Source organism: Ochlerotatus camptorhynchus, unplaced genomic scaffold, assembly GCF_037179485.1.
Source record: "Ochlerotatus camptorhynchus isolate MF236.1 unplaced genomic scaffold, CSIRO-AGI_Acam_v1.1 ptg000367l, whole genome shotgun sequence".
NCBI lineage: Eukaryota > Metazoa > Arthropoda > Insecta > Diptera > Culicidae > Ochlerotatus > Ochlerotatus camptorhynchus.
In genome coordinates, this window is record NW_027040855.1 from 5,096,980 (window position 1) to 5,123,148 (window position 26,169).

The 26,169-nt window shown below is 38.8% G+C and overlaps 2 protein-coding genes across 2 annotated transcripts in view; one reads left to right on the forward strand and one right to left on the reverse strand.

The window, feature by feature from the left end:
- LOC135709869 (uncharacterized) overlaps positions 1–9,626 on the forward strand; it is a 147,776-nt gene extending 138,150 nt beyond the window's left edge. Inside the window, exon 13 of the mRNA XM_065232302.1 lies at positions 8,974–9,626. Within this exon, the coding sequence (XP_065088374.1) occupies positions 8,974–9,450 (477 nt within the window). The 3' untranslated portion in view covers positions 9,451–9,626. The remainder of the gene's footprint in view (positions 1–8,973) is intronic.
- Positions 1–26,169, reverse strand: part of LOC135709864 (uncharacterized) — a 949,216-nt gene that overhangs the window by 474,643 nt on the left and 448,404 nt on the right. Inside the window, exon 7 of the mRNA XM_065232287.1 lies at positions 9,721–9,839. Within this exon, the coding sequence (XP_065088359.1) occupies positions 9,721–9,839 (119 nt within the window). The remainder of the gene's footprint in view (positions 1–9,720; positions 9,840–26,169) is intronic.

Sequence of the window (26,169 nt, forward strand, 5' to 3'; positions counted from 1 at the left end):
TCAGCACGTCCTTGGAGTAGTGGCATGAGGCCAAATCCGGCCAGAAGATTGTTGGGACGTTGTGGGCCTTCAGGAGAGGAAGCAGCCGCTTCTGGAGGCACTCTTTTATGTACACCTGTCCGTTCATCGTGTCATGGGTCACGAAAGGTGGACTTCGCTTCCCGCACGTGCAGATGGCTTGCCAAACCAGGAATTTCTTCGCAAATTTGGACATCTTCTGAGTGCGGACATGCTCCGGAACGCTGAACTTATCCTTGGCCGTGAAAAACAGGTTGCCGGGGATCTGTTTGAAGTCGGCCTTCACATATGTTTCGTCGTCCATGATGCAGCATTCAACTTTCGTCAGCATGTTGAGGTACAACTTCCTGGCACGGGTTATGGCGGACTTGTTCTGCTTCTCGTCGCGATTAGGGGCCTTTTGTACCTTGAACGTTCGAAGCCCAGCCTTAGTTTTGGCCTTCTGGACAAAACTTCGGCTTAGGTGCAGCTTCTTAGCCACATCCCTAACGGAGGCGTTCGGATTTCGGTTGAACTACGCGGTTGTGATTTTTGGTGTTGTACGGAATACTTTTTCCTTCACTTCTGGGCTTCCGATCGGTGGTCAACCGTTCCTCGAACCGCTTAATCACTCGCGACACCGTGAAATTCGCGATTCCCAACGTTTTAACGATGGAACGATGCGAGAGATCCTTGTTATCGTGATGAATGCGCAAGATTTTATCACGCACGAGCTGTTCTTTCGACTCCATTTCCGCGAGTTTTGATCACAGGACTTTAAAACTTGCAGGATGTAAATAATGCACTATGAACTAAATCCACCCAAATTTTCATTAAATTCTACCCAACGGTTAAAAAGTTAGAGCAATTTCATAGTGTGGCAATTTCATCGTGGACACCCTTTATTATCATAGGATGAACTCTGAATCGATTGGAAGAGGTTTCATTGGCCGGAGATTTTTGTGTTCTGAGATAGAGGGCCAGGATCAACCCGAGTTTCCGGTAAAGTAGGAAATGCCGCTATCTATCGACTAACTCTACTGGTCTAAAAGAGGATCCTGAACGACCAATAAAGTGTCCACATTATAAAAAAATGTCCTTGAACCTTGCGATTTTTTCTATGTTTGTTCAGAATCATGAGATTAAAGCGAATTTAATAAAGAATTGAAATTTTGGTTTAAAGTGGTCATATCCTCCGGAAAATCTGGATTGACGTAGAAGTTGTCATAGCATGTAAACCGTCCTGGAAAACCACGATCTTTATTCTTAACAATCTTGTTCATATTCAAATAATTAAAACTATTTTCATTTAAAAAAATCCCTAGTACACCACTTCTGGCAGGTACTTTAAAAAAATGGCTCTTTAAATCGAAAAATTGAACACATATGAAATCCTGTGAAGATGGCTTCAGCTCAATTGATCATAAGAGAAAAAAGTTGTATCTGCTATTATATCGGCACTGTAAACTCTCCTAGAAACCCGCAGTTTTTGTGTGTGTGTGTCATACTCTGAACAACACGACCATTAGCATTCCCCATAGAATTAGTATGTTATTTAAGACTGGACCGATCCTTGTTTTCATATTAAAGGATTAATGAAGTTTCATGCAACATGATATCAGATAAAGGGCGAACACGAAATTATTGCGACACATTCAACAGGGCATAACTTTTTTACCATTGGGTAAAAATCAACCAAATTTTGCACCCTTTCTCATTGATGTGTATTGTGTACATGCTGTCAAACTCGAAGTCGTGTTTTTCGATTCAACGAAAATGGAGGTGAACCAACGCGAGTTGAGAGAACAAATTCTTTCCAAACACCTGGAATTTCCTGACCTGTCGCACCGGCAGTTGGGAAAAATGTTGAACATTCACCATTCAACCGTCTCCAGAGTGTTGAAGCGGTTCCAGGAGCGGTTGACGTTGGACCACGGCAAAGGAGCTGGAAGAAAACCGGGACCGGAGAACAAAAAGACGGAGGGAAAGGTGAAGCGGATGATTAAAGCAAATCCCAACGTCTCAAGCCGTGATTTGGCTAAAAAGATCGGCATGTCGCAGAGCTACGTCCAGAATGCAAAGAAGAGAGCTGGACTACATACATACAAGGTACAGAACTTCCCAAACCGCGATGAGCGGCAACAATCGACGGCTAAAACTCGGGCACGGAAGCTCTACGAGAAGATGCTGACAAAATATGGCTGCTGTGTGATGGACGACGAAACGTATATAAAAGCCGATTTTAAGCAAATTCCGGGGTTGGAGTTTTTCACCGGCAAGAGCAAGTTCGATGTGGACGACAAATTTAAGAAGAAGAAAATGTCGAAGTTCGCCTCCAAATATCTCATTTGGCAGGCCATCTGCTCTTGCGGACTGAGGAGTGAGCCTTTCGTGACAAAGGGCACAGTAAATGGCGAGATCTACAAATCTGAGTGCCTCGAGAAGCGCCTTTTGCCGTTCTTGCAGCAGCACGACGAAGCTCCGCTATTTTGGCCAGATTTGGCATCATGCCACTATTCTAAAAGTGTCCTGGAGTGGTATGAGGCCAATTCTGTCCATTTTGTTCCAAAGGACATGAATCCGCCAAACTGTCCGGAGCTGCGCCCGGTGGAGCAGTACTGGGCAATAATGAAGCGGGAACTTCGGAAGAACAAGAAGACAGTCAAAGACGAGAAGGACATGTTAAGAAAATGGAAAAAAAAAAACTGAGAAACTGGTACCGGATGACACTGTAAAGACTTTGATGGAGGGCATCAAGCGAAAATGCGTTCAATTTTACACTCAAGGCTTCATCGATTAACTTTTCTTTTGATTTTCGAAGTAAATATATGTATAAAACTACCCTAAAATTTTGGTTTGATTCTAAACATTATAAGAAAATTGGCATGTCATTTTCGGTGTCGCAATAATTTCGTGTTCGCCCTTTATGATGGCAACCGCATTAGCATGGTCCGATCCGAAGCTATCGCATTTAACATACCACAATAAAGGTTCGAAAGTTTTTTTTTTAGACTTTATTTAAGAGATTTTTAGCCTTAGGCTAGTTCATCTCTGGTTCGAAAGTAGCATTTGATAGTAAGGATGTAAAATACATGGAGGAAGTGGCACAATATTATATGGAAGCGGTGTAGAAGATGAATGGGAAATGAATGGCGAGCAAGATTGCGACGACATGGAATACGACAGCACGAGTTCGTGTGATTCTGATATTTACAGTGACGAAGAAGACAAGGAATGATTACCGTTTTATTAGAGGCCCAGATGAACTTAGAGATTTTTTTTTAATTTAACACATATCACAATACCTAAATTGATTGTTTTGACGTACGACTACGTCTGTGATTTCTACATGGGGGTACGCTGTGTGAAAACCAAAAATGGAACATGTAACAAAATTAAGAAAGATTTTGAACGTTAATAGCTCAACTGTCCCGGGACCAATTTCAATAAATTTATCACCAATCGATCAGATATGTTTCTACGCATCTGTTAAATTTAAGACTATATTTTTCAAAATCTCACTATTGAAAATTGAACGAAAGTGCAACTGTGGCTTTGATATTTAAAAATTATCACCGATTGCCTGCAAAAGCGTCTTCCCTAACACAGATTTCAAAGTTGAATTCCATCCGGTCTCACCAAACGGTGTTTATTCAATCACCGCGCGGTGAGTGGTGGTGTTCTCCAGTACACAACGAAAGGATGCTTGCAAGTAGTGAGCTGCATCCCACATGAGCATCCATAGAAGGAAGAAGAAGCCGCACCGCTATTGATAGGAATCAGTAGCTCTTCGTGAGTCGCTGTGGACCATCTATGCCAAGCACGATTCATGCCTCATTCCGAACAACATACAGCTTACCAGCCTCATCTGTGTTTTACACCCTAATAGCTCAGCATTACTCAACCGTCACGATAAAATGTTCCTTCTCAGGACCACCATAAATTTGTAAGAGTATTTTTTTTTGCCATTTGCTAAGGTCATCAATCCGATGTCAGCTTCCCTATCAAGATACAGCTGGTGTTGGCACTGGTGTGAATTCCACTTGGTTTTCGGACCTCTTTATAGCAAACTCTGGTTTTTCCGTAGAGTAAGCTTTAAGCTACAAATTGTGATTTTTATTAGCTAGAGTATAATAATAATTTGCAGGAAACTTACGTCGTAGCTGATTGTTTGTGTTTGCTGTTGGTGTCTAAATTTTATCGTTTTGTACATTAGATTATAAGTTTAATTAATCAAATATAATATAAGTTTACCTCCAATTCAATTAATATAAGTAACTTTAACTTAGTAAACTAGAATTTTAATAGTACAATTAAGGATAAAGTTTTGTGAACGCACATTTTAATTCGTCTACTTTGTGTCTTTGTTCACTTGTAAACAGTCATTGTCCGCTTGTGCTCTTTGTCCGGATTGAAGGTTTACATCAACGTCAAAGCTATCCGTTATCCGTATCCAATGCCTAACGTTACGGATCGACGGTGCAAGGTGTATGCTTGCAAGGTGAGGACTGTCGTGAACAGCTGGAATTAGGGTGTAGCAGTTTTTTTAAACAATGACTTCTTTCGATGATGTCTTGAAAGTCAAGGCGCAAATCAACATCACCATCAGGTAGGGTAAGACTTCGCCTACCCTACGGTAATATTAGTTTGCGTAGGCTTGACTTGAATTCCTAAACATCATCGAGAGCAGTCATTGTTTACAAAAGCTGTTACGCCTAATTCCAGCTCTATCTAGATATGTTCAAATCTAACATACCATGTACTACAAGGCCACATAGGGGGTGCGATTTCAACAACCAAAGTCGGTCGCGGCATAAAAATAGTCTGATGGATTTTAATTCTTAATATGCAAATCGATAGAAATTTTTTCTACGCATCTGTTAAATTAAAGACCTTATCATTTTTCAAAATGTCACTATTGAAAATTACATGAAAGTGCAACTGTTGCTATGATACTTTAAATTATAACCGATTGCCTGCGAAAAGCGATTTCTCTAACACGGATTTCAAAGTTGAATTCCAACCGGTCTCACCAAACGGTGTTTATTCAATCACCGTGCGGTGAGTGGTGGTGTTCTCCAGTACACAACGAAAGGATGCCTGCAAGTAGTGAGCTGCATCCCACATGAGCATCCATAGAAGGAAGAAGAAGCCGCACCGCTATTGATAGGAATCAGTAGCTCTTCGTGAGTTGCTGTGGGCCATCTATGTCAAGCGCGTCATATTAAAGAGTATAAACAGAGAGAACCCCACTCAAATTCCTGTCCCTACACAAAACACAAGCTCCTGCTGCAGCTAACAAATAATATTTATTATATAAGACCAAGTAGTCCTACGTCACCATTGCGTACAACCCCACAGGGCTGTCCCTTGTAGTTTTTTTTCCCAACTTGTGTGGTAGACAAATGCTGAACAGTTTAGATTATACTACCTTCTTTATCGGTCTACCCAGATTATTTGGAGGACCAGGATATGGTCATTTGATCCCAAACTATAAATTCCATATAGAATACGCTTTCATCTCGTGATTCTGAACAAACAACAGTTCTAGAACATTTTTTATAATGTGGCTACTTTATCGGTCAGTCCAGATTATCCGGAGGATCAGGATATGGCCACTTTACCCCAAAATTTAATTTCTTTATTAAATTCGCTTTGATCTCATGATTCTGAACAAACATAGGAAAAATTGCAAAGTTCTAGGACAATTTTTATAATGTGGACACTTTATCGGTCAATCCAGATCCTCCTTTAGACCAGTAGAGTTTCCCTGAGGGCGAATATGGTGTCTTTACATGAACTTACCGGGAACTCGGGTTGATCCTGGCCCTCTACCTCGGTACTACTGAAACCACTACCAATCGATACAGCAGAGTTTTTCCTTTAATAATATGTATAACATGCGGGCTGAAACAGTTTGGCAGCCGAGACCTTCAATTTAGTCGTGGTTTTGTCAATTTTTGCCCACTGTGCGGTAGAAGGAAGCGACCAAATTGTTGGCAAGCTGCATCACGAAGTAACGCCGAAGATGACACACGTGCTTTAATGGGAATTTTTTTAATCTGTCTTTCTCGATTTCAATCAAGCTATGTCCTCAACCGTGTATATAGCATTAAAGCGGGCATTTTTGATTTTTTGGCATTAACGACATAAGATTGGAAGGATTTATGAGAATAATAACGAAAAATTAGTACGTTAGCTAAGCAATTTTCCATATTACCAAGACTTTCAGTCGTGGGCTGGTCTCGTAACGAAAAAATGAAATTTGGTACTTGCACCACTATATCTCGCATCAAAACGCCCATTGTGATAAAGGCTGACTAAAAGTAAATTGGTACACCCCTCGGGCCTCGCTAGCACACCTCTAGTATTGGGAATCGAAAATCTTTGACAGTGGTTTGTTTATACTTCTAGAGAGAACAACAACTGGTGCAATTTTGATCAAAGTAGTCGATCACATTCACAAATAACGTCAAATGGAACTCGAAAGAAGAAATTTGGAACCCAGGTCTGCTGGGGTGAGAGGTAATCACGCTTGTCTCTACATCACCGGTGCCACTGATTTATCATTTTGAATCTGGGAACTTTATTGCTTCCATTTGAATAATGATTTATAGTTGAAATTTGTTATGGAATATTATTCAAGTAGAAAAGACATAGAGGTTTTGTGTCTACGAGAAAAGAGGTAGTCAGTAGAAAAAAATGATAAAACACAAAATAATTCCTTTCTTTCAATCAGCTACGGGTCTGACAACGATAGTGAATTCACCGTGTTATATCTTCATTTTATTTCAGCAACCTTATCTTTCAGTAGACGCTCTGGACAGCAATTTTACCATTTAAAAAAAATCTGCATTTGCCAGCAACACATATGGCTTACCTTCCCTACTAACATAATTTCTAAATTTCCGAGACATGTATGAGGGGTCGTAGAGTTCTCTGCATCTCTTTTAAGGAAATATTGGACTAACATATCTTTCCTATCCCTACCAGTGGCAAGGACGTAGCCAGGACAATCCTTAACAGTTGGAGAGGGATATGTCTAGATCTGGGAGATAGTAATTATTTCCTACATACTATCTGTGCAATATAACGAAAATGATAACTCGGCTCTGTGAAGTTTATTCGATTGAGCCTGTACAAATAAAGTAACTATTAAAAAAAAACCTGTGCAGCAATAGATATCCGTCTTGTTCTTAATAGTTTTAAATTCGTATCACCTACGATATTGTGCAACCTGTTCGAAGGTAATGATAATGTCACCCCCTAGGCCCAAACTTACGGTATCAGACAGTATTTCTAAGCCCATTTTTCCGAAACCCAGAAGAGATTCTAAGCTACCGTCAGACTTTTTGTGGGCCTCTAGTCGTCTTTTCATTCTGAACATAGCCATGCCTATGACATCTTTTCTGAAAACCAGTAGTCGACATCTTGGACATCTATTTCTGGCCTCTTACAAGTGGTCTCTGTTTTGGGAAATACCTTTACTGACATTCCGAAGAACTTTCTTGAAGGCAGCAACTTTCTAGATGGTCATGATCTCAAGATATAACTGAATCAGACCGCCAAATTAAATTTCAATAACAACCTGTTTTAAAATCGTTTAGAGATTTTCAATGCCTTTTTTTGTGATTAATTGATTATCTGGGCATTTTTAAGATTAATTGTAAGCGTTTTCAAAACTGTTCTATCAGGATTGTCTTGATTTCAGGATTGTCTTGAATTTATAAAGTCAGTTTGGACAATTAATTTTGACTTCCGTGGGCCATTTTTTGGCATTTCAAGCACAATAGTGAGATTTTTAGTTAACAATATGTTTATACCAGTTGTCGTTTTAGTGATATCAACATAATGTTGGCATTCTGAAAGCAGAATTGGGCTATTTTAACAATTTCGATAATTATTGGGCTAGTTTTGATGCCATTTTTTAGGTTGTGATGTTTTAAAGTTTTTAGGCAATTCTTAGCGTTTTTAGGGCCTTGGATTAACAAATTGGCTCGGAGTCGTTGTTTTATCATTTCTTTGTTTTTGGCTGCTCTATTTAGTATTAATACTATTTTGATTAATGGCAGACTTTGGACTGATTTGGCATTTTAGTGAAATTTTGTCGTTTGGTTTTGTTGTTGCTATTTTGGTGTGTTTGGGTTTTGGAATTTAGGCAATCATGCAGTATGGAGGACGTTTTTTAGCGTATTGCTGCCATTTTTTAAATATTTATCGTCATTTTGGCCTTACAACAGATACATTCCTTATTTGTGGGTCTCAAGCTCATGTAATTATATTATATGTTTTAACAATTTGAACATATTTCATATGCCTCTCGAATCCATGTCACGCTTTAAAATTTTGATTTAATGCTTAATGACAGTTTGATTGGCCCTCGGAAGCGTACCCCAGTTGAGCCAATAACAAACTTCTCCTTCCATTACAACAAAAACCAGTATCCCTCCGGGTGCTCTTGATTTCCGCCTACCGGAAAACTCCAGAGAGTAATTTATTTTTAAAAATTGCCAATCAAACTTGCGCTCCGCCGTTCATTGCCGGACCGACTCCGATCGATGTGTCTTTTTCTGACATTCCGACGTGGCCCGTCCGTTGTTGCAAGCTTAGAATAACGGAGCCATGGAAAAAAGCCATTTACTGGTAAAGTGCTCCTTATGGAGAAACATTATTGGAAGTCGGTCCGCGTGCCAAATGTGTGTGTGTGTGTGTGCCTGGAGATGGGGTATAGTTGGGGCGAATAGAATGAAGCAGAGGGAAAAGTTGCTTTCTTTTCCACTATTAGCTGCCAGGAGATGGTTGCTGTTGTGTGATTTATGATGTTCGTCCGGGGGGAAAGCTTCCTTGTCGGAAAACGATGTAGCTTGCCATTTTAAGGCACTCCCTTAACTAAGTTAACATTTTTGAGTTTCTTGCTTGTGTGTGCGATTTCAACATGCCTCGATAACATTGACCCCGGTTCCATCTTCATTTCAGATTGCAGAACGTCTTTTCGGACTGTCCGGCGCTGGATCCTCCAACGGCAGCAGTGGTCTACCACCAAGTCGCAGCAGTATCCGGAATTCGAAAAATACGGCGGACTTGAAATTGCTGGAAAAACTGGTTACATCCCTGCTGGAGTCTCAGGATTCTTCCAATCGTCAGCGATCGGGCACGGGAAATCGCGGTTCCATGATGCAACGTCTGAGACCCATGTCCAGATCGTTCCGTCTACCGAGTTCCATCCGGAAGAAAGATGCTCAAAGATCGAACACTGGCTCCGTTGGACCGATGCCAACTATTCGCGAATCGGGAGGAAGTGGCCATAGGACCAATTCCTGGGGTGACCGGAACAGCAACGTACGCAGGGTACTGAACTCGATTGCTAATGCACCGCATAGGTTGAGTCAGTCTTTGACAACGGACGGACGGGAAGACGAGGAAAGAAGCAATTTGACACAGAATATTTTGTAGAGCTGCATGGATTCGTAGCATAAATTCTGTGCAATACAGATTCAAATATAAATCTTCAATCTAGCTTTGTAAAATACGATTAGTTCAATAGCTGGTGCATGGTATAATCATCTCAACAGAGTTGTATGTTATTTCTGATGAATTGTGAGCTTTCTGCTCTCGTATTTACTGGATACATAAATGTCTTTCCACAAATATGATAAAACGAATCCTTCATTTCCAAGACTTCACCTTCACTCAACCAATCATCGTTGGCAATCAATTACTTACATGCTGCTCCAACAGAGTGATACTGTTTTCATTCAGTTGCCGTTCTCCGTTCTCGTTCGTTTCAAAGTGCGACGAATTTGCCAAGCGTACCGTTACCTCGTACTTTGCCCGGCCACGAGCTGAAACAAGAAAAAGACAAAGAAAGAAATGTATTTAATTAGCTTAGTAGATTGCAGAGACGATGCTTTTGATTGAAGTAATCCTTTTTACAAGCTTTTGAAGTAAGACTGTCGATTGATGATTTGAAACCGGTTTCCATTGAAATCCATTCTTTAGTTTATGACATGATATTTACTACAGTGCATGTCAGAACAATAGAACCAGCTGAAATTATACCGTCACTAAAACCGTTAAATGTATATTGTTTTCCAATCCATTAGTTATGTTATGATAGGGGCTTTTGAAAAAAACTAGTGTCCTCTAGTTTTACAAAATTTCACACAATTGAAATTAAATACTTCTTAGATTTGGGTGAATATGTAATATTGGACATCTTTCACATACCTAGCTGTTTCTCTTAGTGATGTCAACATATGTTTAATGTAGAACTACGCATTTCTTTAATTTACTGGGGCCACATTACGAAATTGAATATTATGCATGTAACAGAAAAGGGGAGGTTTTAAAACGCATATTTCTTTAATCCATGAATGAGAAATATGTCATGAAATATGTCATTCTACGCAAAATTTATTCAGCAATTTTTTAGTGTATAGTGCCAGTAGTGCAATAGTTAAACAATTAAGAAATTTAACGAAGAAAATAGAAACATTTCAAGAACTAATCAGAAGAGCGGATGGAAGAATGTGCGAAATCAAATTTGCATCATTTTCAAATGGCTGTATCTTTTTACCCATTGGGTATTTTATACTGAAATTTGGGGTGAAATTAGTTTAATGTTTACACTGTGTAAGTTGCACTAAATAGTAGCTGTGTAATCGTTGCGAAGATAAAATCGGAAGTATAGCAGCGGTGCAAAAAAAAAATTTTCGCACGTACCTCGAAAATCTTTATCTCTCTCATCGACCATCAGCAGAAAACTGGGAATGGCACAATCTACGGTAACTCATGTTTTAAATTGGTACAACGAACATATGGCCATGCGTATAGTGCAAAGGATCCCTAGCGGATAGTTCAAGCTTACAAGAGGAATCCAAACAGTTCAATTAGAAATGTGGCGAAAAAATTTCGTGCAAGATGCGAAAAATGTGAAGGACTACACGCGTACAAAGTTCAAAAGGTGCCGAATCGCAAAGAACGTCAAAATACTGCGGGAAAATCACGTGCACGGAAGGTCTACACCCAGATGTTGACAAAACCACATAGTCGCGTTATGGATGACGAGACGTATGTAAAATCAAACATCCGGCAGCTTCAGGGCTCCTGTTCTTCACTGCTCGTATTCAGTTTGTCAAAAATTACATGATTTGTGTGGAAAGCGAAGCACTCCATTCCTGACAATCGGGACGGTCAATGTGCAGGTATACCTAAAGTAATGCCTTCAAAAGCGTTACTTCCACTTCTGAGGTCACAAAATGGTCCTACGCTTTTCTGGCCGGATTTAGCCTCGTGTCATTGCTCGAAAGATGTTCTGGTATGGTATAAGGCTAGGGAGGTAAATTTCGTGTCGAAGCAACTCAATCCCAGAGCTCACCAGGGCTGCGGCCAATTCAAAAGTACTGGGCCATCATGAAGCGGAAACATTCTTAGTAAGGGAAAACCGAGAAATATATGACGAATAATTGGATTACCACACAAAAACGTTGGTCCAAACGCTGTACAAGGTCTTATGAGTAGTGTAAAGAGAAAGGTACGTGCATTTGGATATGGTAATGAAATTGAATAAATGGAACATGGAAAAGGTTAAATCTTTAATGTTAAAAATTAAATGTTTTATTGTTTTCCCTGAAAGTTTGAAGATGATTGGTCGAATGGGTGAATTTTGTCGAATCATTTCTTGTTATGCCCCCCCCCCCCCCCGCTCGCGTCACTACACCAGGCCACAGGAACTGAATGATACTGCATAAGACAATTATGGATACATAAAGTTTTACAGCTTTTGATGGTATTCTCAGTCATAAGGATTTAATTACCATTCCTGATCACTTTTCTGTTTTAAAGATGATCCAGCCAAGAGCTGTTAATCTCTCTCTTATGAAGCCAAAAATAAAGTTTTCTGTCCGATAGAACTGACCAACTATTTCACAAATTTATCGCTACTGGAAAAAGTAATTGTAGTCAGTAGATAAAAGCGTACATTAATAATATGGGGTACCTGGAAACTCTCGCTATAACTGTTCATTGGCATTGATTGTTACTTTGTTCAATACTTCTTTTGACACTCGTCCTGGTTCTGATGAGATCTATGTGCCATACACGTTAAATGCGAAAGTATAAAACAGTTGCGCAGATCCATTTACTTTAACTAAACCTCAAGTAAACTTTTACTAAAATTTGTTTAAAAATTTATCTTAGCTTGATTTAATCTTTAACTTAACTTTAACTTAAATTTAACGAATCCTTCACTTAACTTTAATGTAACTTGATTTTATCTTTAACTCAACTTTAACTTTATTTTACAAAGCTTTAGCTAAGTAAAATAATATATCTTTAATTTAACACGACTGTTGGATACCCAAGTGGCCCGAGGTAGACAACCCTTCTGTGAAGTAAAAGATATTTTGGGAATCCATGATCTTCCATACATGCAGGCGATCCACGAATTCCTTTGTTTGTCTGATTCTTTTTTCCTTTATTTAACGTCGATCTCTGTTCCGCAATCTAGTGCCAATCACCGACGGACATCGATTGCCATCCATTGACGGCAATCGAATGTGCCGGAAGGCAGCTTCCACACCTGCGTAGGAAGTCGCACCCATTCAACACACATGAGCCGGGACCAACGGCTTTACTTCCCTTCCGAAGGAAGACGTGACCAGAGATTTTTATGCCTCAGAAAAAAACCCACCGACCTCGGCTGGGATTAAACCCAGACCCATTGGGGTGTTAGAAAGCAGTCACGCTTACCACTACACCACCGCCGCCGGCTGTTGTTTGTCGGATGTTAGAGTTTGATGTGACCATCCCTTTCCAAACAATTTCCAGCCATTGTGTCCCAGTCTTGTTATCCTCCTGTTTCTGTGCTACTAGCCCCTGTCCAGCCAGGATTTGGTCAACCGTTCAAGAGTGGTATCTGAAGGAGGCTTCAGAAACCAGTTTCCTACCTAGCTCCTTGCAATCGAAATTGTTACCCATTAACCTCGAGCCCGCCACGAGTAATTGGTACCCAAAACTAACCTAGAACTACTGCTGTTTAAAGTGTGAATTCAAAATTACTGATTTTTGGCTCCGCAAAGTGTCACACACGACGGAGCCTAATAAATAAACGAACTAATTAAAAAAAAACTTTTAATGAACTTTAGCTAAACCTTAAACTAACATTTACTAAGCCTTAATATATCATTAACTTAATTTTGGCTAAATTATAACTCATCTTGATTTTATATGACCAAACTTCAACTTCAATTTGACTAAACTTTAAATAATTAACTTTCCTTTACCTTAACTTAAACTCACATTAACTTAACATTAACTTGAATTTAACTTTACTTTGACTTTATCTTCACTTAACAAGAACTTTCAAGTGAAGTTCCAAGAAGTTTCAAAAACTGCCAAGAAGTTCATTGAAGTTCTCTGGAAGTTTCCCTGAAGGTCCATGGAAATTTCCTATAAGTTCTCTGGAAATAATTTTAACTATACCTTAACTTTAGCTTAATGTAACATTAACTTCAATTTGACTTAACTTGAACTTAAGTCACACCTTACTTTATAACCGTTTTAACTTAACTTTATTTTAAGTTTTACAGAAATTTCTAAATTTTAACCAAAATTTTAATTAACTTTAATTCAAATTTTAAAGATGCTAGCCGGCTGAAAATCTCCTTAATAAAGACAACCAACCAACCAACTTTTACATAGCTCCAACATATGTAACTTAACCTTAAGGTACCCTTAACTTAATTTTATCTAAACATATCTTTAATTTAAAGTTAACTTATCTTGAACTTAAACCTTCACTTAACATTAAGTAATTTTAAACTTAACTTTAATTTCATTTTAATTTAATTGAATTTATCTTTCACAAAACTTTAAATTAATTTTAAATTAAGTTTTTAATTTTTTAACTTTAAATTAATTTTTTTAATTTTTTTTTAATTATTTTTTTTTAATTTTTATTTAGTTTAACTAAAGTTCAACTTATTTATTAAAGTTAACTTTGAATTAAAATTAGCATAACTTTAACTAAACCTTCACCAAACTTTGACTAAATTTTATCTTAACTTGATTATATCTTTAACTTAACTCTCACATAACTGCAACTTTATTTTTACATAATTTTATCTAAAGCATTACTAATTATTTTAACTTCAAATTAACTTAACTTAAACTTACGTTTTCTCAACTTTAACATGATTTTTACCTAACTTTAACATACCTTTAACTTAACTTGAATAAACATTAACGTAACTGAAACGAAACCTTAACAAAATTTTAACTATACTTCGACTCAATTTAACATTTACTTGATGTTATCTTTAACTAAATTTTAACGTTTTTTTACTAAACTTTAACAAATAAACTTAACTTTAACTTAACATAACGTTAATCTTAAATTTTAGTTAAATTTCATTTTATTTTCAAGGAGTTCCATGAAGTTGCACGAACTTTAAAATAGTTTCAAAAAGTTACAAAAACATTCAAGAAGCTTCCCTAAAGTTCTCTGGAAATAACTATTACATTACTTTCACTGCAGATTAACTAAAATTAAACATAACATTAACCAATATTTAACACAACTTTAACTTCACTTTATAAATTTAACACCTAGACCCTATCTATCGACCCATCAACTCATGAACCGGGGACCAACGGCTTTACTTCCCATCCGAAGGTAGGCGTGATCAGAGATGTTATGCCTCAGAACATCCCGGCGGCGCCGACTTGGATTGAATCCAGGCCTGCTGGGGTGAGAGGTAATCACGCCTACCACTACACCACCGGCACCGCTATAAACTTAAATTAACCTAACTTTAGCTTAAGTGATGCATAACTTCAGTTTTCTTGAACACATATTTAAATTAAGATCTAATTATCTGTAACATATAGAAGTTCCCAAGAACTTCCAAGAAATTTCCAAGAATTTCCAAGAACTTCCAAGAGCTGCCAGGAACTGTAATCCCTATCAGGATCTAACCCTGGAATCTTCGGTTTCCCCATCAGGATCCAGCGTCGAATTCCCTTTAGGGATCCGATATCGCATTCCCTTTCGGAATCCGGCTTCGAATTTCCTTTCGGAATCCGGCTTCGAATTCCCTTTAGGAATCCGGCTTCGAATGCCTTTTCGGGATCCGGCATCGGATTCTCTTCCGGAATCCGGGTTCGGATTCTCTTTAGGGATCTGGCTTTGGATTTCCTATTGTAGCCTCCGAAGACTACCTGATCCAGCTAGTCTTCAGTTTCAGCCAATTGCTGGATCGTTTGAAAATTTCATAGGTGGCTTCCTTCTGGAGAGTTTTAACCATCAGACCTTCGCAGTTACCTTTGACCACTTCGTCCAGGAAACGATGTAGTTCGTCAATATATCTGGTATCCAGTCGGGTGTCGTACCGTATGCGTGCTAATGTTTGCACCATCGTACAAATAAGGTTCCTGTTTCACCTGTGCATACAATGCCTTCGTTTTCTTTGCAAGCTAATACCGTAGTAGGCTATATATACAAGAAAATGATTTACTTAGTTTGACAGTTGCACCATGACGACGAAGTGACAGCGTATTCGTGATTTGTCCCACGCGCAAATGTCGAAGAAAGACATTTAAATCGCCGTAGGAGTGTCCCGGTGGACCGTCAAAAGGGTTTTAGACCGAGAAAAGAAAGGACAACTATCCGCGAAGGTGGCCACAGGTCGTCCGAGGTCAGCTCGGGTTCCGAGGGTTATTGCTGAATCGGGTGAATCCACACACTTAGAAAAAATCTTGTAAATTTAGGTGCTCTGAGGCTGACATATACGAGCGTCAATTAATCATGTTTTGTTGTTTTTGACATCATCCACATCCAGAGGGCCAGTAACTTTCGAATGTATGGGAATGGTAGGAAACCATTTGGAAATGCATGAAAATTTTCAGTTTTTATTTATTACCGTCTTTATGGGCAGTTTTAGATGCTCAAAAATTGCACAAGTACATTACTATGGTGATAAGGTAAACAATCGTTTATTTGTTTCCTTCTTTGAAAGCATGTTTAGTCACAAATCGAGGATTTTCTGATATTCTCCATACTGCAAAAATGATTTTCCTACCAGTGAAGGGGCGACATCTCTCGGATCGTCAGTAAAGCTACTACTCAAATCATATAATTAATTATGACATAAAATTGAGTCATAATAGACGCGAAAATCAGCTCAATCAAATGTACTTTTCGTCGAGTAACGAACTTTTCAGTCTCGGAGCACTTAATTTTACATGACAGGTTTGTTTACGTCTCATCCTTTATGTCAAAAATGGATTCCGTCACGTGTAAAATTAGGTATTTCTAAGTGTGCAGTGCGTTCAATAAGGAAAATGGCAAAGGAACACGGGATCAGTGACTTTATGGCACGGAAGATCGTAAAGGAAGATTGCGGGCCGAAGTCGAGGGCACTGAAAAAAACTCACATGATTACCAACCGCATCCGGGAGCTACGAGTCGAACGATGCAAGAAAATCTTGAACTTCCTTAAGCGAAAAAATCCTGTAATCCTGTTCACCGACGAGAGCATGTTTACCGTCGATCCCGTATCAAATTCCAGAACCTGCCGGTATATTAGTTCTCTTCCGGTAAAAGACATGGCCGACGAGCACAAGAACGTGTATCTGATCAAGCATACTGCTAGCGTTATGGTGTTTGGATTGGTGGCTTCCGATGGCAAAAAAAAGAACCCGGTGTTCATTCCAGAAGGCGATAAGGTCAACACGAAGGTATACATCGGGATTTTAAGTAAGTATGTTCTTCCGTGGATCAAAGAACAGTACGGTAACAGTAACGAAGCCAAATGTTGTATTTTAACAAGATGTGGCTCCGTGCCACACATCGAACCGCACTCAGAAGTGTTTGCAGGAACATCTTCCGTTCTGGGCGAAGGATATGTGGCCGCCATCCAGCCCCGATCTTAATCCGCTGGATTACTCAATATGGCGCGTCATGAACGCCAAGGCCTGTTCTAAACGCCACCCGAGTACAGAAAGCCTCAGACAAACATTGACCCGTACTTTGAGAGAAATGGATCCAGACTACATTATTAGAACCTGCCGTGCATTTCGGAAGCATGTGGAGGCCATAATTGCAGCAAGTGGAAACTCTATCGATAATTAACATGGTTTAAAACTCTGAGAAACCATTTGAATAAATAAAAAAAAACTCGAAAACGAAATTTTTTAGATTTTTTTTACTTTGATATTGCCCAATGGTGCAAACATTATCACGCATACGGTACTTCTATTCACTTCCAAATTCACTGAAGTACAAGCTCCAGACGGTCGAGGAAGGGAAACTCCACCAGCGGGTTGCTGTTCAAGTAGAGCAGGTCGAACATAAAGACGCACATCCGAACCTTAAAATCCGCCTCGTTGGCGTCTTTTTGCTTCCGGGTACTCAAGGAACGGTAAAATCTGTTTCTTCTGCAGATCCCACGCCACGGCCTCGCAGTCCAGAATAGCACTGGTGACGATTTCTTTCCGATGATATCCGGATACTTGCTGGTGTTGTTCTCTTGAGTCCGCATCGCATTATAAGTCTAAACCATTCAAACCAGTCACCGCGTAAACCAAATCGCGCGCGTAATACACCATGTGCCAACTGATCGTCAGCACCAATGGTAAAATCAAACTTCCAAGCGGCTGTTTGGAAGAGAGAGACATATGCACATAATTTTCTACTGGTATTATCCAATTTATTCATGTACCCGGCTTTTATGGCTGATGTTATTCCTCCAGCATATGTGCTCTCACCTCTCCTCCCATCATTCTCTGGTGGAGCGGAAGATCCGCACAAAAGCAAATAACCGAAAAGCAAAATACAGCTCTCCAGTTTATCAGCTCAGCTCCGGATACGAACCATCTCGGACCCATCCAGCTCTCGAACCCGTCCAGCTCTTCGGATCTTTTTTTCTCTCTCGATTCTTCACGATTCAGCTCCGTATCCGGATCTGGAGCTGAAGCCGAGAATAGTGAGAGAAATTCTGCTGGAGAATTAACATCACAAATAAAATCTGTATGAAGACTGGATTACATAGCTTGAGAAAAAGCGTTACATCCTGTGCCACAATGTGAATCAAACACAGATAAAAATTCTGAATTTTAATAGTGATGTAAACATTCATTCACGTAAACTTGTATTTAATTTCACGCAACCGAGTAACCTGTAAACAATCTTGTCTCAGAACATTACATGATATATAATGTAAACTTATATGATATGTGACGCTCCATTTATGTGCATCATACTAAACAGAAATTTACACTACTTTTTCGAACTGTGTATCATCGCGTGTGACATAGGTGTAGCTCTCGCATACATTTTTTTGTTTTTACTGATATGTTGTTGGCACACTTTGCGCGCATTTTGGTTTACGCGAATGGTTGATCAGTTGTTGCGTTAGTAGAGCCACACACTTAGAAAAAACTTATTTTACACGTGACAGAATCCATCTATGACATAAAATATGAAACGTAAACAAATGTGCCTTGTAATTTTAAGTGCTCCGAGACTGAAAAGTTCGTTGCTCGATGAAAAGTACGTTTGATTAAGCTATATTTCGCGTCTGTTATGACTCAAATTTATGTCAAAATTGACGCTCGTATATGTCAGTCTCAGAGCACCTAAATTTACATGATTTTTTCTAAGTGTGCATGTTGTAAGGTACGGATTTATTAGGTTAGACTACTTTTACAGTTTTATGCGGTTTTAAGCACTGAAACCACTAATTAATTTTCCGATTTTGAATTTGTGTCATAATTTCTACAATTTCAATGTGAGCTGAAAAGCTGTTCAAAATAATAGACTCCCTTTAGTGAGCTGGAAGGGTTTGATACACTCAGCCAGATGAGCTGTTTTGCCCACCTCTAGTGTACTGGAAACATGTGCGCTAGCTTCCAACAGTATGGGAAAACTCCGACGTTCACGGACCGTTGAAAAACGTGCAGCAGTGTAGACAACAAAGTGTCCAAGTGCGTTTTGAGGAACGCCGATGGAATTCCGGCAGGATCTGGATCAATTCAGCTCATGGTTTGGCCAGAGAGTGGTACGTAACTGGCAGGTAGTCGGGCACAGATATCTTTCGTAGATGAGGGCACGTTACCATTATGTATTATAGACGACGGCAGACCAGCTTCATGACGTTGTTCGTTGAAAATCTTTCAAAACTGCTTGGGACCTGACTTAAGCTTTCTCTGAAATCCACGTCGATACTGAAGAAAGCCTCGTTTCGCAACTCGTTTGTATTCGTGATTGATCCTGACAAAGTGACGTTGAAGGGATAGTGTGCAATTTTGGTGAATTTCCTAAGCGCGGCTCTCTTTCTGGATTTAATTCGACGAAATTCGCTAGTATGCCATGGTGGGTGGGGTCGTATGATAATTAATCTTTTTCGGAAGTGTCTGTCAATGACATATACCAAGACCAGGGCTGGCAAATGTCATTTTCATTGAAAGCTCTCACGCGATATTTACAGAGATTTTTATTTCACTATCATCGGATGAGAAAACGATGATAGAGATTTTCTTCAAAATCTCATCGAATTTTTGGTCATGACAAAACGTGACAGTGTTGTAATCATCGTAATTGCTAGCTCATTTATTGTTTTCAAAGGTACTTGCACCGAGAAATCGTAAAAATATATTCACTCTACCGATTACATACGGTTATTTGCTTGAATGAATCTAAATCAGTTAGGAATGCAAATGTAAAAACCGCATAAGAATTATTCTCATGAGTGCTTGATCATTGGAAAATGCCAAGAAAGCTAATGATAGGTAGTTTCGTTTCGTGATAGTGAGAGGACCTGTTTTCTCATTGTCACATGACGGCCGTTATATTTACCAGCTCTGACCAAGACATTGGAAATATATTGAGCGGCAGACAGAATGTCAACGGTGTCCAATAAGTCGTCCCAATCTAAACTGGAGAGTAACTTGGCGATACTTCTATCCATAAAATCATGCATCAGCTTAGTACTCAACGTAACCAGTAGCGGCGGGCGGTGCCGATCCAGTCTCACCAGAGGAGTGGGCGCCTCGCATAATTAAGGAGCTATGTCCTGGGCGCTTACAAAACAAATATCCAAACTGCGGTTGTTCAGGTTGGTAACATGATTGATTTGAGAAATAGTGGCTGAGCTGTAATTGTCCAGAAGGAGCGAAGCGTTGGAATGGATGACAGAGTGATCCATATTGTAACGTTCTCCGTTAGTTCGTAATATATTTTTATATTATTTTGTAAATAAAGCATTTCTTTTGTTTAGAACTTTTCCCAATTTAAGATAAACATTCAAAAATCCCTTTTCGATTCTAAAAATCCAATCCATCGCATGCTATAATGTTATAGCATTTTTAAAATTTGAATATAATTACCGTTTCCAATGCAATAGGTTTTTTTTAGTTCATGGTTGAATCAATAGATGGCCAATAGGTCAACTTGTCCAAAATGATTCAATGAATCGTGGTATGTGTCAAACATGATGATTCGGAGAATTTGAGGGGTCGAGAGGTCTTTAAAATTAATTTATCGTTCACTTTCAATCATTGTCGGCTAGAGAGCAGAAGTTAGTCAAGTGATTTTTCCAAGTTTTTTTCTAATTAAAGGTGCGTTTAAAATTAATCAGATGTTTAAATTAAATTCCTTTGCACTAAATTATATAGTGATTTAGTTAATGTAATTCAAATGTGGTGAAGTGAACTAAATTTAATTGTTTCCTTTTTTGTTTTATAACAATAGTTTTGGCGTGTTACAATCACAAAGGCGAAAACTCTGCCCTTGTGCATTGTACATTTATTACAAAAGGTAAAAATTATTGAATTCCATTTTATTATATTCTTTTTCTAAAACTTAATTCCCGTTGGACAGCGAGCGTCCATCGGTCGCTTTTTATACGGGCTAGAAACCCGTAGGCAATCCCTTGGCCATTTACCTGGCTTCTGTACACGTGGTGTACTTCCGGTGTGACTGCTCTGTGGCCCGCCAGTTTCTGGCAGTCAAACGGGGCGAAAGGTTTCTCCGTTGGCCTGCCTTGCGATTCCTGACGGGGTAGTTTCATTCCGTTCCATAGTGGTTGCGTAACGGAACCAGAGTACGTGAAGGCCACTAGGAGCACGTTGGCTACCTTGAACGGATGATCTGGTAGAGTACCGACATCCACCGACAACCTCCCCCGCACCTTTAGTTCGGCCCTCGTTTTCGTGAGCATCCACCGTCGACGCTACATCCCTGCTGCATGGCATATCCCTTTCGTTACGAACGAAACCATCGCTACACCGTTAAATCATCGCACAGTATCCGTGCGCCCCCCGCTTGCCGCACTGTCAGCTGCCAGCCCATCAGTAAAACCCTGCGCAGGTATGTTCCATTCATGGCCATGAACACTCAATACAACACACACACTCACACACAATGATTAAGAAAAGAAGGACAATATACATAAAATGAGTTCAACATAGCTTACCTTTTTACATTCATTTACGTTCAAGATCCCTGTGGTAAATCAGTCCACCGGGTGACTTCTGCGTTACGTTCCGCTTTGCATTCGTTTTCGGTTGCAATCATTTTTAGTTCACTTTGCGTTTGAATTCACCTCGAAACCGTTCGGAAAACCCTAGAGATTTGCTCTCCTGCAACAATAGCTAAGTCGGGCAACCTTAAATAAACACGACCAGTGGTCTCTCAAACTCGAGAGTGGCGCATAAGCCACTGCGTTTGAAGCATTCTCAAAGAACAGTGGAAGAACGGTTACAATATCAGGATAGAGGAAGCCGTTGCTATTTTTTTTCTCCATGAAATCCCCGGGAGATTGAAGTTACCAAACACAATAGCTTCGTCGGATGGTTTAGTGGTATCCAGAACAGAGAAAACCGAATGGAAATGGGTTTTAATGAGCTCACGCTCACGTATACGGTTGGGAGGAAAGCACACCGCACAGAGAAACAAGATACGATCGCCCAGTTTATCGAAGTCCACACCTGCTCTAAGCATTATTTTCTAGTAATCTCGCTTTAAACCTAGAATTTGCAGCCACTAAACCACCTTCTAGCTATTAGCAGCAGGTTATGCTCTTAATTTTCTGGCTCTTTTCACACAACCGGCCACCATTTGAAATTTAAAGAGTTTTAAGTTTTATTCTATTTTAAATAACTAAAAAAGCCAAGTACAAAATAAATTGAACCGTACAATCGCGGTCCTACGTCAACCATCCGTTCGTACTCCTAGGCACAGACTTTTGACGTAGGACTACGTCTTTGTTTTCTATATAGGGGTACACTTTGCGAGTACGAAAAATGAGCGTGTAACGAAAGAGTCAGGTTTTGAACGCATATATCTCCAAAGTATTAGTGTGAAATATGTCATGCAATATGCCATTCGACGGGGGCTTACTCCAGCAATTTTGTGGCATATAGTACAAATAGTGCAAATAGTTAAACAACTAGAAATTTAACTAAAATTTGTAGCATCACAATTTCCCATACATTTGCTTACACCAGGTGCAGGTGTATTTCCTTACAAAGACATCACATAGTTGGTCCCAAACGAATCAAGCCGCTGCCGCATTTCCTTTCGAACTTCAGACGTGTTCGAAAGGCTCCACAAGCAGCTTGATGCCAAGGCTGCCTGGAAGAGCGCTCTGGACAGAGTAGCAGTGATGAAGCCACACTGTCACTGTACGGGTACAGTTGCTCATAGTGAGAAAGCATTGTGGGCCACCGTCATCAAGCACGTTATCGTTATGTCAAAGCTCACCCAAGCTCAAACTAGCTCACCGTATCCATGGAGGTCTTATAATTCTCCAAATACTACAAAGATCGAACAACCCGGTAATGTGCATCAAACCTGTCGAGTCCAGAAGAATACGAACCTGTGATAAGTGGCGTCACGATATAGTGCGTGTTGTTCATCGGCAAATAGCCGGATAATTTGCTTAGCACTCGACAGACGACAATGTGTATCAAACCAAAAGCGTCCTTTTCTGGGCGACACTAATAACACTAGTTTACAAAACAACATAAAAAGTGTGAACTTTAGTGGTTGACCAACGTTTCTAATGCAAAATCCTACGCTGAATTCAATGCCGTGGTCAGAAAAAATTAAAGTAGAGCCATTTTTGAGATATACAAAAATTTTGATTTTTTGAATTTTGGACAAAAGTACGATTACTAAAATGTCAATATCTTTGGAACTAGTGCACCAATTTTAAATCTTTTTTATGAAAGTGAAGCTAAATAAATTTGCTATCGTTCATTAGAATATTATGTCTTCATTAAAAATTTAATTTTGAAGTCATTTAAAAATTTACAGCATTTATTTCTTATTTTTCCTGCGAATTTTCCATAAAAATCTTGCTTTAATCAACATTTTTAATGGGATAAAACGATTCAAAAAATCATTCCATAATTTATTCTTAAAGTCCATTAAAAACTGGAGAAAATGAGCCTTTAATGGATGAAATCGGTTGGAAATTGTCGAAGTTATGAGCATTTTTGTAAAACACTTAAAAATGTTGCTGAAATACAACAGCTTTAGAGTTTCTTTTCTAGGTGTCGTTGTAAGCATCCAAATCGCATGTAAAGTTTTCATGGGAGATTCTTTTCTCTACATATCAATTTGATTAAGGTATATCAGGATTTAAAACCGAGTTGATACAAAAGAAATTTATTTAGGTTTTATTAAAAATGATTGAGAATCGAATGACTTTGTCTTCGATGTTTTGAACTTGTTTCTCGAATCAGAAACCAACAATAGTCACCCATCATTGCTTCATCCCAAAACCCTTGGTAACGACGTTCCATCATCTTCATTTGTTGGTGAAAACGTTCGCCGTGCTCATCACTCTCGTCACCAAGATTTTCCGGGAAAAAATCCATGTGAGAATGTAGGAAATGTATCTTCAAAGACATATTCACACCTGTGTTCAGTGAAATAAAAGGATTTGAAATTATTTATATGTAACAAACACAATTTTTTTGAATCTTTTTATCCCATTAAAAATGTTGATTAAAACAAGATTTTTATGGAAAATACGCAGGAAAAAAAAAATGCTGTAAATTTTTAAATGACTTAAAAATTAAATTTTTAATTAAGACATAATATTCTAATGAACGATAGAAAATTTATTTAACTTAATTTTCACAAAAAAAGATTTAAAATTGGTGCACTGATTCCAAAGATATTAACATTTTAGTAATCGTACTTTTGTCCAAAATTCAAAAAATCAAAATTTTTGTATATCTCAAAAATGGCTCTACTTTAATTTTTTCTGACCACGGCATTGAATTCAGCGTAGGATTTTGCATTGGAAATGATCATCACCTTACCGAGTTCAAAAATGCTGTAAACTAGTGTTATTACACTTCGGAAGAAATTCACGAATGTCATAATATTATTGGGAATTTTAATTAACGTTCGTTCAAAATAGTTAACATGTGTGAGCGTAGTCCTACGTCAACTGTTCGTACAACCATATTGGGCAGTCCCTTGCAGTTTTTTTTAAATTGACTACTTTTAATTTATTTAGTAAAACATACTTTCCGTAGAGCGTTTGAAATTTTCAAATTTTCTCCTTTAAATTGATAGTATTTGACAAACCCAAATGTAAGAAAAAAAATTGTTTCGATCGATTAACGATTTTTGAAAAAAATGCTTAGCAAATTTTTATTTTTTTTATAAACTGTTGGTAAGACAAATGTAACAATGTTGTGAAATATTGTGGTCATATTCAACAGCATTTTGATCATTCAAGGGCAACTTTTTGTGCAAGTACGTCCACATCATGAAGGCAAACAAGTTTTTCGGGGAGGGACTTTCAATATTACGCTTTCGCTAATATTTCAGAAGTTTCACATTAAAATTACATGTAATTCTGAGAAAAGATGATATTTTGGATATTCCATACTTGAAATTTCATAACGAGTGATTTACAAGCAACTGAGTTACAATGTGTTTAATGATGAAAAGCTTCAAGCTGGCACTATTATTCTGCGTAGAATAATATATCAGGTAAAATATCTTATCCAACTAATACCGTCATCAAAACAAAAATTCAATTAATTCAAAATGAATTAACAGAAACAAAAATGCCAACTAGCGCCAAACCAAATCAACCAGCCAATTATAAAGATCTCCAAAGTTTCTGAACTTGACTCCGTTTCTCTGTCTCCCTCATCGGACTGCAAAACCAACATGGTTGAAAGTTTTCGAGACACCGAAAAAGGGGAAGAAAAATATGAAGAGGCAGCACGAAAAATTAGTTTCATTTTGGAGAGCGCAAGCTTTCGCCGTCCGCTTCGGTGGTTAATTCCCAGCTAATCCGTGCTTCCTTCCGGCTTTTCTGGAGCCATATCGGATGGATGGAGAAAATGTGTGTGTGTGTGTGCTTTGTCCTTCGTTCTGTAATAGTTTGGTCACGGTGTCCTCGTGAATTGGTGATGAGGATTTTCGGTTCACTGGGTTTTTCGATAATCTCGTCGTGTTCGGAAGTAGGTAGGTTTTCGATGTAAATTTTCAGCGCAAAATGGGCACGAGTGGAGTAGATGATGGTGCTCTTATCAGATCATTAACTATGCGAACATTTTGGCCTTAGTAGGATAATTTTACGAGCGACTAGTTTTTAGCTGCCTTTTTTTTGACGGGATGGTGAACTGGTTGGAGAGTAAAGTTTCAGAATGGAAAACTCCGATAGTGACTGCTGTTGGGTTCCGAGTGAGATAAGGGGCTGTTCCGCTTTTGAATGGGGTAATGTTTTCTGCTCGATTAGCAAGCGGTTTCTGCTGAACTGGTGATATAGTGGATAAGGGGTTTCAGTTGAAAAGGTTGGGTATTTAACTCGAGGGACGAATCTACGCTTTTGCTAAGGGTGCAATTCAGAAATAATTAATGGTTGGAAGAATGGCTGGCACATTAAAATGATGATAAAATGGTTCAGGACAAACCAAATAAATGCTAGATTTGCTACTTGATTGACATTCTTTTTCTATCCACTGGTTCAGCATCGGATACCAACAATATGAGTATTTTTTTCTTTTTCACGGGTTTGGTTTTAGGATATGACGTGGTGTAAATGACATACATGATCATCATGACAAGGGACATGGATATATTTGGGAAACCCCTGTCTCATTATCTAATAAGATAGCTTAAGACTGTTAATGGTTAAT